At 56.8% G+C, this 12,364-nt stretch overlaps 1 protein-coding gene across 1 annotated transcript in view; it reads right to left on the bottom strand.

The window, feature by feature from the left end:
• SLC6A3 (solute carrier family 6 member 3) overlaps positions 1-8,653 on the bottom strand; it is a gene marked incomplete at its 3' end in the record, with an annotated part of 33,367 nt that extends 24,714 nt beyond the window's left edge. Inside the window, exons 1-3 of the mRNA XM_081233887.1 lie at positions 8,291-8,653; positions 6,911-7,042; positions 3,292-3,517 (exon numbers count right to left, since the gene is read on the bottom strand). Of these exons, the coding sequence (XP_081090013.1) occupies positions 3,292-3,517; positions 6,911-7,042; positions 8,291-8,576 (644 nt within the window). The 5' untranslated portion in view covers positions 8,577-8,653. The remainder of the gene's footprint in view (positions 1-3,291; positions 3,518-6,910; positions 7,043-8,290) is intronic.
• Positions 8,654-12,364: the final 3,711 nt, after the last annotated feature.

Raw genomic sequence — 12,364 nt, forward strand, 5'->3', positions numbered from 1 at the left:
GGAGCAACTAAGCCCGTGCTCCACATCTGCTGAGTCTGCGCTCTAGACCCCATGAGCCACAATTACTGAGCCCACGTGCCACAACTACTGAAGCCCGCGCACCTAGATCCTGTGCTCCGTAACAAGAGAAGCCACCACAATGAGAAGCCCATGCCTCGCAACAAAGAGTAGCCCCCACTCACCGCAACTAGAGAAAGCCCGCGCGCAGCAACAAAGACCCAACGTAGCCAAAATAAAGGAAAAAAAAAAAGAATGAGGAATAGTACCAAGAGGGACAGTTCATAACGGAAAAGGACTCAATTAAAAGATTTGATATTCATAAACATGTGTGCACTTTAGAACAGAGCTTTAAGATACATGAATGAAGCAAAAACTGATAGAACTGTGAAGGGAAATAGGTAAATCCACAATTATAATTGAGATTTCAACACACCTTTCACAGTAACTGATAGAACAAATAAACAGTAAGGGTGTAGAAAACTTAAACAGCACTAGGAGCTAACAGGACCTAGCCAACACGTCTACCCAACAACAGCAGGATACACATTCTTTTTAAGTGCACGTGGAATACTTACCAGGATAAACCATATATTGGGCAATATGACAAATCTCAGTATATTTAGGAATAATGAGGTTTTAAAATATATTATGTCACCAAATCTGAATTAAATTAGAAATCAGTAACAGAAATATATCTAGAAAACCTCCAAATATTTTAAAGTCAAACAACAAATTTCTAAAAATCTCCTGTGAATCAAAGAAGAAATCACAAGGCAGAGCAGGGAATACTTTAATACACAACATATTAAATGTGCAGGAGGCAGCTAAAGCAGTCTCTTAGAGGCAAGTTTGTAGCTTTAAATATATAGCTTTCTAATTTATATTAGAAAGTAGGTGAAGGTGGTTTTAATAAGTGTTTATGGAGTTGAGGGAAATTTAACACTAGTTGGAGTTACAGGGGCCAATTTTGGGGTTTCCAAAGCCCACATGCACTTTGTAGCACTTACAGCTTTACTACTTCAATGATTATAGTTATCCTGGAATTTCATGGTGGGATGTGAGCTCCCTAATTACATGTGCCTTCAAGAAGATGTAATGCTTTCCACAAAGATCCACTTTATGAAGTGGGTTTACATTCCAGAAAACCCTTGCAGACCTGACAGTCAGTGGGGCCTGTCTCAGGAAAACCCAGTCACCACCGTTAGTGAAATCACCTGGTGTGTCATCAGTTCAGTTTAATAACTCATCGTGTCGTTAATGATCTATGACTTCGTTGTAAACCTTCAAAGGCCCCGCCTTTGTCCCAGGGTCACCTCCAACTACGGTTGGACATCTGCTCCTGCTAACAGCCCTTTACATGGAGGGTTCAGGCAGCTTTCTAGCTCAATCTTTCTCTTCCAGACTTGGAATTTCCAAACAGACTTCACTAGTGAGTTCTTTTTTTTTTTTTAAATTCACCTATCACATATGTTTCCTTCTAGCATTCTTAATAATAAATCATTGACTAATCAGTTTTTTCCCTCTATTTTTCTCATCTGAAAAATCACTTAGATAAATCAACTTTTTCCACACCTCCCAAACAAAAGGTAAGTATCCCCAAATGGCCTCACCTGACACATTTGATATCTCTTAAAGCTTTCTAAACATTCTAAATTGCACCAAAATCCATCTTAAAATTGTAAAAGACACACTAGCTTGAAAACTTAGCCATCGTTTTGTTGGTGAAATGATAACTTAAACCCGACTGTAGCAAGAGCTGTCTCTGCATGTCTGTCAGTGGTGGGACGGGTGGGATGCTCCCAGGCACTCGTCCACAGCCATGTCTGTGTCTCCCCTTTCTGCTTTCTGATGCAGGGGTCCCCACCCCTCCCTCTCTCTTTTCTGGTCCCCCGTCTCCCATCACACACTAAACCTGAGAGCTGGGCCGCTGGTGAGAGTACTTGCAGCCCGGGCTTTGACCTGTGCATGAGATGCTCTTAAGTTTGGGAAATGCAGTAAGGAACCGGCCGGCAGCAAGCTCCTCAGATGCACAAGCAACTTGGATGAATGCTCTGCTTTTACTTGGACGAATCTATCATTTCTTGCTTGCTTGTCACTCTGAGTCCTGCCCACACACTCAGGTGACAGGGCCTGGGTTTCCATTTCTCGCGGGTACGTCCTCATTGGTGTCTTTCAGGCAGATCTAATGGGACCCATCCCAGGTGGACTCTCGTCTCCAGCCTGTCCTCTGAAACCTGCTCGCCCCCTCCTGAGAGCTCCTGGAGACCCAGGCCCTCACCCCCCCGGCTTTGGACTCTCCCTCCTCCGGGCAGGCGGGTTCTCAGCGGCCCCTCTCTTCCCCGCTTCGCGGAACCTCCCTCCCTGCCCTCCCCAGACTCCTTCACTCTCTAATCCCAAACCGCCAAAAAGAGTATCTTCCAAAAAATTAAACAAGTCCCATCACACACAACCCTCGTCCCCACCCTAACCATGCTCTTCCTAATAATGCCTGAGAAAGGCACCCCATCCCTCTGGTGGTCCCCCCAGGCCCCCCAAACCCCCACCTTACTCCATTCCTGCCCATCGCTGCCACTTTCTGAAGCAGCCAGTCCTGGAGATACGTTCCCCACGTGTGGCGGGGATTCTAGAGCAAAGGACTTAGACCCTGAGTATCTGAAACACGCAACTTCAGATGCTGAATGTCCGCAGGTTCCATGAACACCCCTTGCCCTTCTGGCGGTGTCACTCCTACCCCCACACGACAGATTCTCCCAGTGCCCGAAGGTTCAGTTTCTCTCCTGCACACCTGGTCTCACCCAGCCCCACAGGCCCCAGGAGTGGGACAGTGCCTTCCCTCAGGGAAGACCTCGGGCAACTGTCTGATGATCCTGCCTCCGGCTGGAGGCGGGGCCATGAGCAGAGGGAGAAGGGGGCGGTGACCGGGAAAGGGGAGCCCGGCCCCCTCTGGAGGCGGTGCTGCAGCCCCCGGAGCCCAGCCCCACACACCTCCTCCCTGCGGCATCTGCAGGGTCACAGGCCATCCCCCGCCAAAAGACCCCAAAGGGCCGCAGGGAGCAGGTGGGGCAGCCCCTCCAGTTTCCCTTCCCTGCGAGGTCTCCCTGCAGGAGCCATGCTGAGCTGCTGGAGGTGGGGTCAGAAATAAGCCCACAAGAGCCCAGAGGGACGGGACGCGGCACAGGCCAGCGAGGGGTCCTCCCCACATCCCCGGGAGGCGGCAGAGGCAGGTGGCTGGCCCGGCTTCCCCCACCCCCACCCCCGGGGGTGTCCTCAGACCCCGAGGCCCCCACTTACTCAAAGTACTCGGCGGCAGGGGTGGTCCTGAAGGTGTCATTGGGGTCAGGGCTGGAGCTGGGGGCGCGGGCGTCGGAGCAGAGGGGGCTGTTCCAGGTGTGGTTGCAGTGGGTCCAGGGCAGCTCCGTGGTGAAGGAGGAGAAGAGGTAGTGCAGCGCCCAGGCGATGATGACGTTGTAGAAGAAGCCGATGTAGAGTGAGATGAGGATGACCGTGTAGCCCACGCCTGGTGGGGAGAGCATGGCCCCATCAGCAGCTCACCCTTGCCCCTCCCCTCACAGGTCGCAGCTCCACCTGGGCTGTCCTAAAACCAGGCAGCGCCTTCAGACACGCCAGAAGACGAGGGAAAGGGTGGGTCCCAGACTTCGCGTCATGGTCAGAGAAGGGGCTGCCCACTTCCAAAACCATCCGTGGCCCTTGACATCTATCCAGACATGCAGGGCTATCCAGGGACGCCCTGGTACAGCCAAGTCACCCTCAGACATACAGGGTAACTAAGGGCCATCCATGGCTGTCCACCGTCACTCACAGCCAGTCTGGGTCATCCAGGCTCACTTAAGGTCATCTAGGGCCACTCTGGGTCACCCAGGGCAACTCCACCCAGGGTTATCCAGGGCCACTGGCCAAACAAAACCATCAGAATCATCCGCAGGCACCCAGGACCACCCAGGGCCATCTAGGAAGACCCAAGGGTACAAAACACCAAGTCGACAAAGGCCACCCCAAACCACTCAGGGTCACCTAAGGCCACCCAGTGCCTCCCAGAGCCATGCAGGGCCACCCATAGTCACTAAAGGATTACTAGGGTGTTTCACGCTCTTCCACAGCCACCCAGGCTCATCCAGGACCATCCAGGGCCTCCAAGACAATCCATGCCTACCTGGGCTACCTAGAGCTGTCCAGGGCCATTCATGTCCACCCATAGCTAACCATGCCCCTCTAGGCCACTCAGGGCAAACAGAGTCAGCTGGGTCTACCCAACAACACCCAGGACCACGCATGACCATCCAGGGTCTCCAAGGGTCACCTATGACCACACAGGGGCCCCCAGGGCTTGTCAGAGTCCCTTTCCAGGATCACAAGCCCTGGAATTTGTGACAGTCCCTGAGGGGCTCCTGGCTCCTGGAGCAGAACAGAGTGGTGAGCAGTCTTTGGAGACGTGACATCCTGGCTGTGGTGGACGGATGGTCTGGCAGTGAGACCTCCTCCCTATTCAGTGCTGGACAAGCACTGTTGGGTCCCATCACTGCGGGTGACTGTATCAGGCTTCATGCAGAGTTCTCGTTTCCGCATTCTTTCCTGGCTTTGTTGCCAGGACTAGTTTGGGCTATAACTATAACTTCACTGCCTTAGAACCTGGTGGGCGCCCTGTCCCGTCTTGCCTGCCTGTGGCCGGGGAGGGGCTTGCCTTCAAGCCGACTTTTTCGGGGAGTGGCTTGGCTTGTTTTTTATGGGTCTAGCCCTTAGGAGAAGCTATTTTCCTGCTCAGGACACTTCATTAAAATTCTCTTTCCTCTTTTGAAAGCCAAAAGAGAGGGACTACAATTTATTTACGTGTAGATATTAAACAGATCCAGTATCAGGAGTGATATATTTAAAAGCAAACAGTCCCTGGTACGTGGTCCCTCTTGGAAAACATGCTCAGTAGCAGCGATGACAAAACCCAGACTGTGCCTTCAGAAGGCCTTCTCCGACGTGGACTCATCAACGTGAAATAACTTTACTGCACTTCTGCTTCCTGAGCTCCTTAGGAGAGGCTGGCTCCCCGTGAACTCGCCCCGGCAGCCACGTCGGCGGGAAGCCACGCTGCTTCCAGTGTGTCACGGAAGGTGTTCCGTGGTGGTGAGCTGGCTGTGGGTGCCTGCCCGGAAATCTTTGGAAGGTGACAACGCTGCACACCAAATCCTCCACTTGAAGTTTGGGGAACTCAACGGAGCCTTTGATCAAACACTAAAGCAGATCCAATCCAGGGTCAGAGAGAGAGCGGCTTCTGCCTTCTGAACCCACTGCCGTGTGGATAGCCCTCCACTGGGCAGGCCAGGTTTCTCGCTGTCCCAGAAGAGGGACAAAGGTGCCCCGGGCTGATGTGGCTCCCAGGGCACGTGAGCTTTGCCCCATCAGCCACGGCACACCAGCCCCGGAGGGTCCCCCATCCAAGGGCGCTGCTGTCCAGCTGCCGCAGAGGCCTGCATGAAGGAACGATTTCCTAGGAATGTGGCTGTGAGCACCAGCCATTCTTTCGGTCCCTCTGAGCTCTGTCCTCCAGGACCACAGAGCCCCAGGAAGCCCTGGCCCTTGGCCGCCCGAGGGCAGCACCTCACCGACCCTGCCGTCAAGTTCTTCCTTTGTGTCACTTAAGACCCAGCCACACTAAATCCACTGCCCTGTTTGCTCTGAGAATGCTCTTGTTCAGTGAATGATCGGTGTTCATACATCATCATATACTCTAAAGCTCCACCTGACACGTTTCTTCTATTATTCTGTGCCACGGGAAACGTCCCTCCCAAGGAGGTGACAGGTTCGGTCCCCTCTAACACTTCCAGTGAAAATATGAACGAAACCTCGACGTGTCCCTCTTTTGTCCGGCTACCAGGAAGCTCAAGACCAAGTGTGAACTTCACTCACAGCTCTTAAGGTCAAGTTTCTTAAATTTCAGTTTGTTCAGTATTTTTAATATTAACTCTGCATGCATTTTTAATTTTAAGCCACTTAAAGTTCCTTTTTAGAAAGAGGCAGAGTTTGGTAAACCACACTAAAATATTACTGACCACAAAATATAATAAATTATTTTATAGTCGATAAAATAGGTGTTTTCCATGCCGTACACACAGTGGGGGTTATCTTAGGCAATTAACCAGACAACCTGAAACGGAGCATCCTCGGGCCTCAAGAGGGACAACAGCCCCCTTCTCCACCACTAAAGCCAGGTCACTCCAGAGCGTTCCCCAGAGCTGGCTTCAGCAGGAAGAGGGTGTCGGGGACAAATAGTAATTCCAGGACCCCAGCTGGAGGACACGCCTTGATGGAGCAGCCTCCCATTTCTTGCAAGACTCATTGGCAGGTCTTTGAAGAAAACAGGAGAGAATTCCTCTGCTGTTGGCGGTCTGAGTGCCTTTCGTATCTACTTGGTGTGTGTGTGCGTATGTATGTGCACGTGTGTGTGTGTGTGTGTGTGTGTGTGTGTATGAGAGAGAGGGGGCAGGGGGAGGGGAGGGGCAGGGAGGGAATGAGAGGGAGAGGGAGGGGGAGAGGAGACAGAGACAGAGGAAGGAGAGGGAGGGAGGGAGGGGGATAGATAGACGAATGACAGATTATAGATGACAGATGACAGATCCAGAGATAGGAGTATTTTTTATCTTTTCTACTATTTTAGCACTTTGACAAAACACCACTCATCAATTGCAGGCTGGCCTCACCTGGGAACAAGGAGACACACTCAAATCCTTAGTCATCACAGATCTTTAAAGTAGGACCAAAATTAGAAGGATGTGTCCACGTGCCTAGACACCTAGCAAAGCAGGACTGAATGCACACAGCTGGGGTTGACTTGCTTCAAAATTGCTCCAGCCTTGCCCTGGTCCACACCACGCCAGGTGCAAGGGGGCGTCCCCGCCGTTACCTTTCAGGATAGGGCAGATCTTCCAGACGCCGGCAGCCCCCTCCCTGTTGAACTGCCCGAGGGCCAGCTCCATGTAGAAAAGCGGCATCCCGGCGATGACCATGAAGAACAGGTAGGGGACCAGGAAGGCACCTGGGGCACACGACAGCATGTTCAGCCTGGGGCCGAGGACGGGCGGCCTGTGGTCATTGGAGCGAGGGCTCAGCCGCCCCAGCCGACCACATGTGTCTTGCGCACGACTGTTGTCATCCGTCTCCTGTCCCTGTTTCTCCCTGAAGCTCCCTGCAGGCAGGGGTGGTGAGCGTCCCGCCTCCATGCCTGGCCCCCGCTGTCATCCGTGCCCCAGCGCATCCCTGCAGGACTCCGGTCAGCTCCCCCCCCAAGTTGTGGGTCAGCCCGCGTCGTGGCTTTGCTCCTGGGTGCTGTGGCTTCCCCGCCTGCGCGGCGGGGCCTGCCCCGTGCCCCCCTCCCCCACGCCGTGGAGATGTCTGCCGCCTTGAGCTGTGAATCCTCGGGATGTGACCCTGCCTGGCCCCTGGCATTTGGAGCCTGCCTCCATCAGGGCCGCAGCCTCGCTCAGGGCACAGAGGTCAGGCCCCCGCAGGCTCAGCCTCCTGAAGCCCTCTCGCTGCACCTCAGATAAGGGGGCTTTGTCTCGGCTCTCTTCCGGGGAGGGGCGGGGGAGACAGGGAGACCCCAGAGCGATGCCTGTCTTGGGGCAACTTCTGTACCTGTTAGACCTCAAGTGGGGTGCCAAAATGCCGACCCACTCACAGGCACCCTGGAAGGCCCTCCCCAAGGAAGTCTCCCGAAGCCCCCCCCAAGTGTGTGGCATGGAGTGACCCCCGACAGGGGGTAGCAGAGTCGGGGGACTCACAGGAAACAGGCACCAACCTAACTGCTTCTCAGCTTGAATTTTTGTGGTGACCCTGGCCCATTTCTTAGTTTTCTGCCTCAAGCCCACACATGGAAGTTCTGGGACTGGCTGTGCAGGGCGAGGGAGACGGGCACACCCCCAGGGCATCTTTGGTGCCGGCAACTGCCCAGGGCCTCTGCATGTTTTGTAAACACTGGTTAAATCAGCCAAAGATACCATTCTCTGGGCCTTGGAGAATTTTCTTTTCCAAAGTGAAAGTCACCTTTGGAAACAGAAAGCAGAGCCATGGTGCCTCTGACCACTCCCTCGGGGATCCTGCTTTCCTGGCCTCAGCGTCCTCGGCTGGAGAGAACAGTCAGGGAAGGAGACCACTCTGAGCTCTACGTCTACAGTCCAGGACGTTCATCTGGGGAAACTGCGTCCCACTTAGGCCACATTCCTCCAGATGCCAGCCTTGTGGCCCTGGCTGGAAGGAGGGCGCAGGGAGGGGGGGACGCACTCACCGCCGCCATTTTTGTAGCACAGGTAAGGGAACCGCCAGACGTTGGCCAGGTCCACAGCGAAGCCGATCACCGAGAGGAGGAAGTCGGCCTTCTTGCTCCAGGTCTCCCGGTCCTGGGCCTGTGCGGGGCTCTGCGGGGGGTTGAGGAGGGTGGAGTTCGTGAGCTGCACCCCATTTTGTTCCTTGACCAGGACGAGTTCCACCGCCTTCGGGCCCGTGGCATTGGCCTCCTTAGTTGTGGCCACCACGGAAGACATCAGTGCCACGGAGCACCTGCTCTTACTCATGGCCTCCTGGACTCAGCGCTTCCTCCCTCTTGGTCTACAGCCAGCATGAAAGAGAAACGCACAGGAATGCACTGATTTAGTAGCCAGATCACGATGCACCCGGTGGCGTGAGCACAGATCTGAGGCATTTCCAGCCATTTCTTTGGGGCAGAACAAATGCACTCCAAGCACCCAAGAGGACACAGCCAGGGTTGAGGACAGTAGGAGATGAGCTACCCTCGTCGTGGGGCCGGGAGACAGGCCGTGGAGACCTCAGGGCAGACTGAGGACCTCAGGACAGACCTCTCCATTCCCATCAGAGTGCAAGGCTGTGTCCTCTCCAACTTAGTAATAATGCAAGATGCTACCTCCGCACTCCCCACATTGCCAGGGAGTAACTTGACAACCTTCAAATAGTTTTCAATAGTAAGTCTTCACAACAGTGCACATACATTCTTTATACTCAGAGACCAAAGTCAGAAGCAAAATTCTAAAGCCAGAGTCAGCCACAGGAATTCAAACTTTCAAAGTAACGATTTTAAGAGTTTCCTTCAAGGAATGGCTGCACATTCTGCGTCCACCTGTGGCCACACCTGGAAGGGCTGGGCAGGGACAAGGGCTTCCAGTCAGGTAAATCCTTCCAGTCAGGATTTACCTGGGGGTTTACAGGACTAGCTCCTGCACGTAGCAGCTTTACCAGGGAAATCATCTCCAGGTTACCTTCATGAAACTCTGGGTAATATAATCAAGGAGAACAGAAGAAATTACACACAGTGGGTAACACAGAAATTACACGGCCGAGAGCAGCTTCAAATACGACTTCTTCTGACGTTTGGATGTTTCAACTGCAGACGCTTGCATGTGTACACACACACCACACACACACACACACACACTCTGAAGCAGAAGGTAGCAGGATGGCAGCGGTAAAGGGGTCATTTTCCTCTGCATCCAAGTTTGAACAGAATCCCACAACATGTCATTGTGTGCACCATGTCTCTGTGACGAACACAACAGCACATTCCTGAGATGAATGAAAAGGGACAGAAGGGACTTGGGGCGGGGAGAGGCGGGAGGGGCCGTCCTGCAGTGGGGTCCAGTGGAGAGGGCTGGGCTTGTGCAGGCGCCAGATGCCAGCCGGTTTGCTCTGACAGCGGCCCTCGCAGGCGCATCGGGGACCACCTGCCAGGGAGACCCCGGCTCTGCATTTGCGGTGAGCTCACACCACCCACGAAGCCCCGGCCTCAGAGGCCAGGTTTGGGTACAGGAAGCGAATGTGATGCTTAGAAAGTGTGATTCTGCACCCAGAGCAGAAACAGAGCTGCAGTCCGACCCTACAGCCTGGACGCTCAGCACCCCACAACCCTGCACCCCTGCCCCATCTTAAAAGTCAAAGACTAAGCCCTGTGAGAAGAAGCGATGGCTGAGAAAATTACCCCTATTGGCTCTGGGGGCCGCTTGCCCAGGTGCCCCCAACCCCGGGCAGGTCTGGTTCAGCAGGGAGGGGTCAGCCACAAAGAGCCGCGGTGCCCAGGGGTCAGCGCCTCAGGGAAGCCGGGGACCGCCGGCCCCTACCCCGTCTCTCCGAGCCTGGGGCAGGATGGGGCCAGGGGCCACGGGGGCGCACATCAGCCCCGCGCCCGCTCCGGGGCTCGCACCTCTCGGCCACCTCACCTTAAGATCGCCAATGGCACTGTCGCGGCGCTGTGCACCCCAACTGTTGGCGACTTTTGCAGACGCCGCAGCCTGCGGGAGACGGCGCCCCCCGACGGTGCTCGCCCCGGCCGGGCGCCCCTCGGCCGCAGCCTTCGGGGTCAGAGGCGGGAGCGGAGCGCCCGGAGGACGCGCAGGGGCACCTGTGCGGGGAGCGGGCCACGGGGCTGCCCGGCCTCACCTGCGCGCCCCAGCCTCGTCTCTGCTGGGGTCCTGACACCGAGCGTCCACGGAAGCTCCCGCTCGGGTCCCGCTGCGCTCCGGGCTCTTATCTTGTCGCCGGGACCCGCCCCGCCGGCCACCGGGGGCGCTCACCCGCCCTGGCTCCGCCTCCGTGCCGCCCCGGGTGGGCGGAGGACGAGCGCGGACGCGCCCCCGCGCCCCGCCCCCCGGGACCCGACCGCCGGCGCCAGTCAGCTGCCAGCAGCGCGCTCTGCCCGAGGCCTCGCGCGCCCGGAACCTGGGGCGAGGGGCAGCAGGGTCACCTCGGGGTCCCAGGCCTCGCAGGACCGAGACGGGCGGTTTTCCGTCTCCTTCCCACTCGAGCTTGCGCGCCCCGGGGCTGCCCCGCGCATCTGCCTGGGGCGGGGCTCCCCTGGCCCACCCGCCGCTCCGCCCGGGGAGGAAGCTGGGCGGCGGGCGCGCGGGGCCGAGCCGGGTCTTGCCTCCCTCCCCTCTCCTGCCCACTCTCCCTCTTCCCGCCGCTGCCGCAGGGGCCGCCTTCCTGATGCTGCACCGACCCCTCTCCCCAGACGTCGGTTCTGTCCGCTCCTCCCGCCGCGGCCGCCCCCCCTCCCCCGAGGCCTGGCGCCCTGGGGGCATCTCCTCCACCAGCCAGTCCCACTCGAGTTGGGCCGGCCTGGGGGCAGGGATCCTGCGCCTGGCGTTTGGGGTCCTGTGGGCGTCCCTAGCCGGGCCGCGGAGACCCTTGCTCCTGCCCTGACGGGCAGGCTCGGACCTTGCCGGGGTCTCTGCCTTCTCTCCTCCGGCCTTGCGCCCCGGCCGCGAGGTACCCGATCCTCGCCCGGATCCGGGCTGCGGAGACGCGGGTCCTTCTGTGGCCCGGGAGCCGACCCCTCGCAGGACCCAGTGTCCGCGCGCGTCAAGCAAGGAGCGAAGCGTCGCCGCGCTTTGCCCACATGGAGCGCGAATTGACTGGAACCAAGGGGCTCGAATCACACTCGCATCGGGACACGATTTCCAGGGACAGCCCGGAAAGCCGCAGCTGTCGATACTGGCTCAGAACGGACTGATTCGGAATCATTCGGAATCATTGCTGAGATGACCTCCAGCAAGACTGCACATTCATGATGCGGAGGAATGGAGTCCCCAGACCACCAAGCAGGCCCAGGACCCACAGGTGCAGGAGAGCATCAAGGTAGGTGGCACCCTGGCTCTGCACATGGTGGAGGCCCTGGTGACCCAAGCCTGGGACGTAACCTTCCCCTCCCCCCTCCGTGTAAGCTTTGGTTTTCCTGCCCTGCGATGGCTGCAGGGGGGCGCCCATGCCAGCCGCTCTCCACTCTGTCTGGGCCATATGTCCCTCCTCGGCAGGGCCACAGAAGCAGTGTCCCTGTACCAGGGGCCCGCAGAGCACCCTGGCTCATCCCGGGGACCACGCCCCCGGGCAGCCTCCCCACCAGGGGCTGGTGCCCAGGACAGGGCTGGTACCTGGTACCGGGGAAGAACCGGCAGGGGCTGCTCTTCCAGGCAGGACTGGGATCCATGGAAGAAGCCACGACTCAGGGTCCCGGCTTCCGCTGGCTATGCTAACAGAAACGCCACAGGCGGGGCAGCTTACGGACATGGAAATATTGGCTGGAAGTCAAGTCCTCACACGGCAGAAGCACCCAGAAGTGCTCTGGAGCCACCTTTATAAGAGCACTGGTGCCACTCATGAGGGCTCAGCCCCTATGACCTGACCGCCTCCCAGAGGCCCAACTCCTAGGACCATCGCACGGGGGTTAGGGTTTCAACATGAATTTTGGGAATGCAATTCATTCCGTACACCTGGGGAGGGGGCAGGGATTTCAGAAGATGGTGATGTGCCACCTTGAGTCTGTGACCAGTGGCCATCACAGCAGGCGGGCTCTCCC

Source organism: Mesoplodon bidens (genome assembly GCF_964165515.1).
Source record: "Mesoplodon bidens genome assembly, chromosome: 4".
NCBI lineage: Eukaryota > Metazoa > Chordata > Mammalia > Artiodactyla > Ziphiidae > Mesoplodon > Mesoplodon bidens.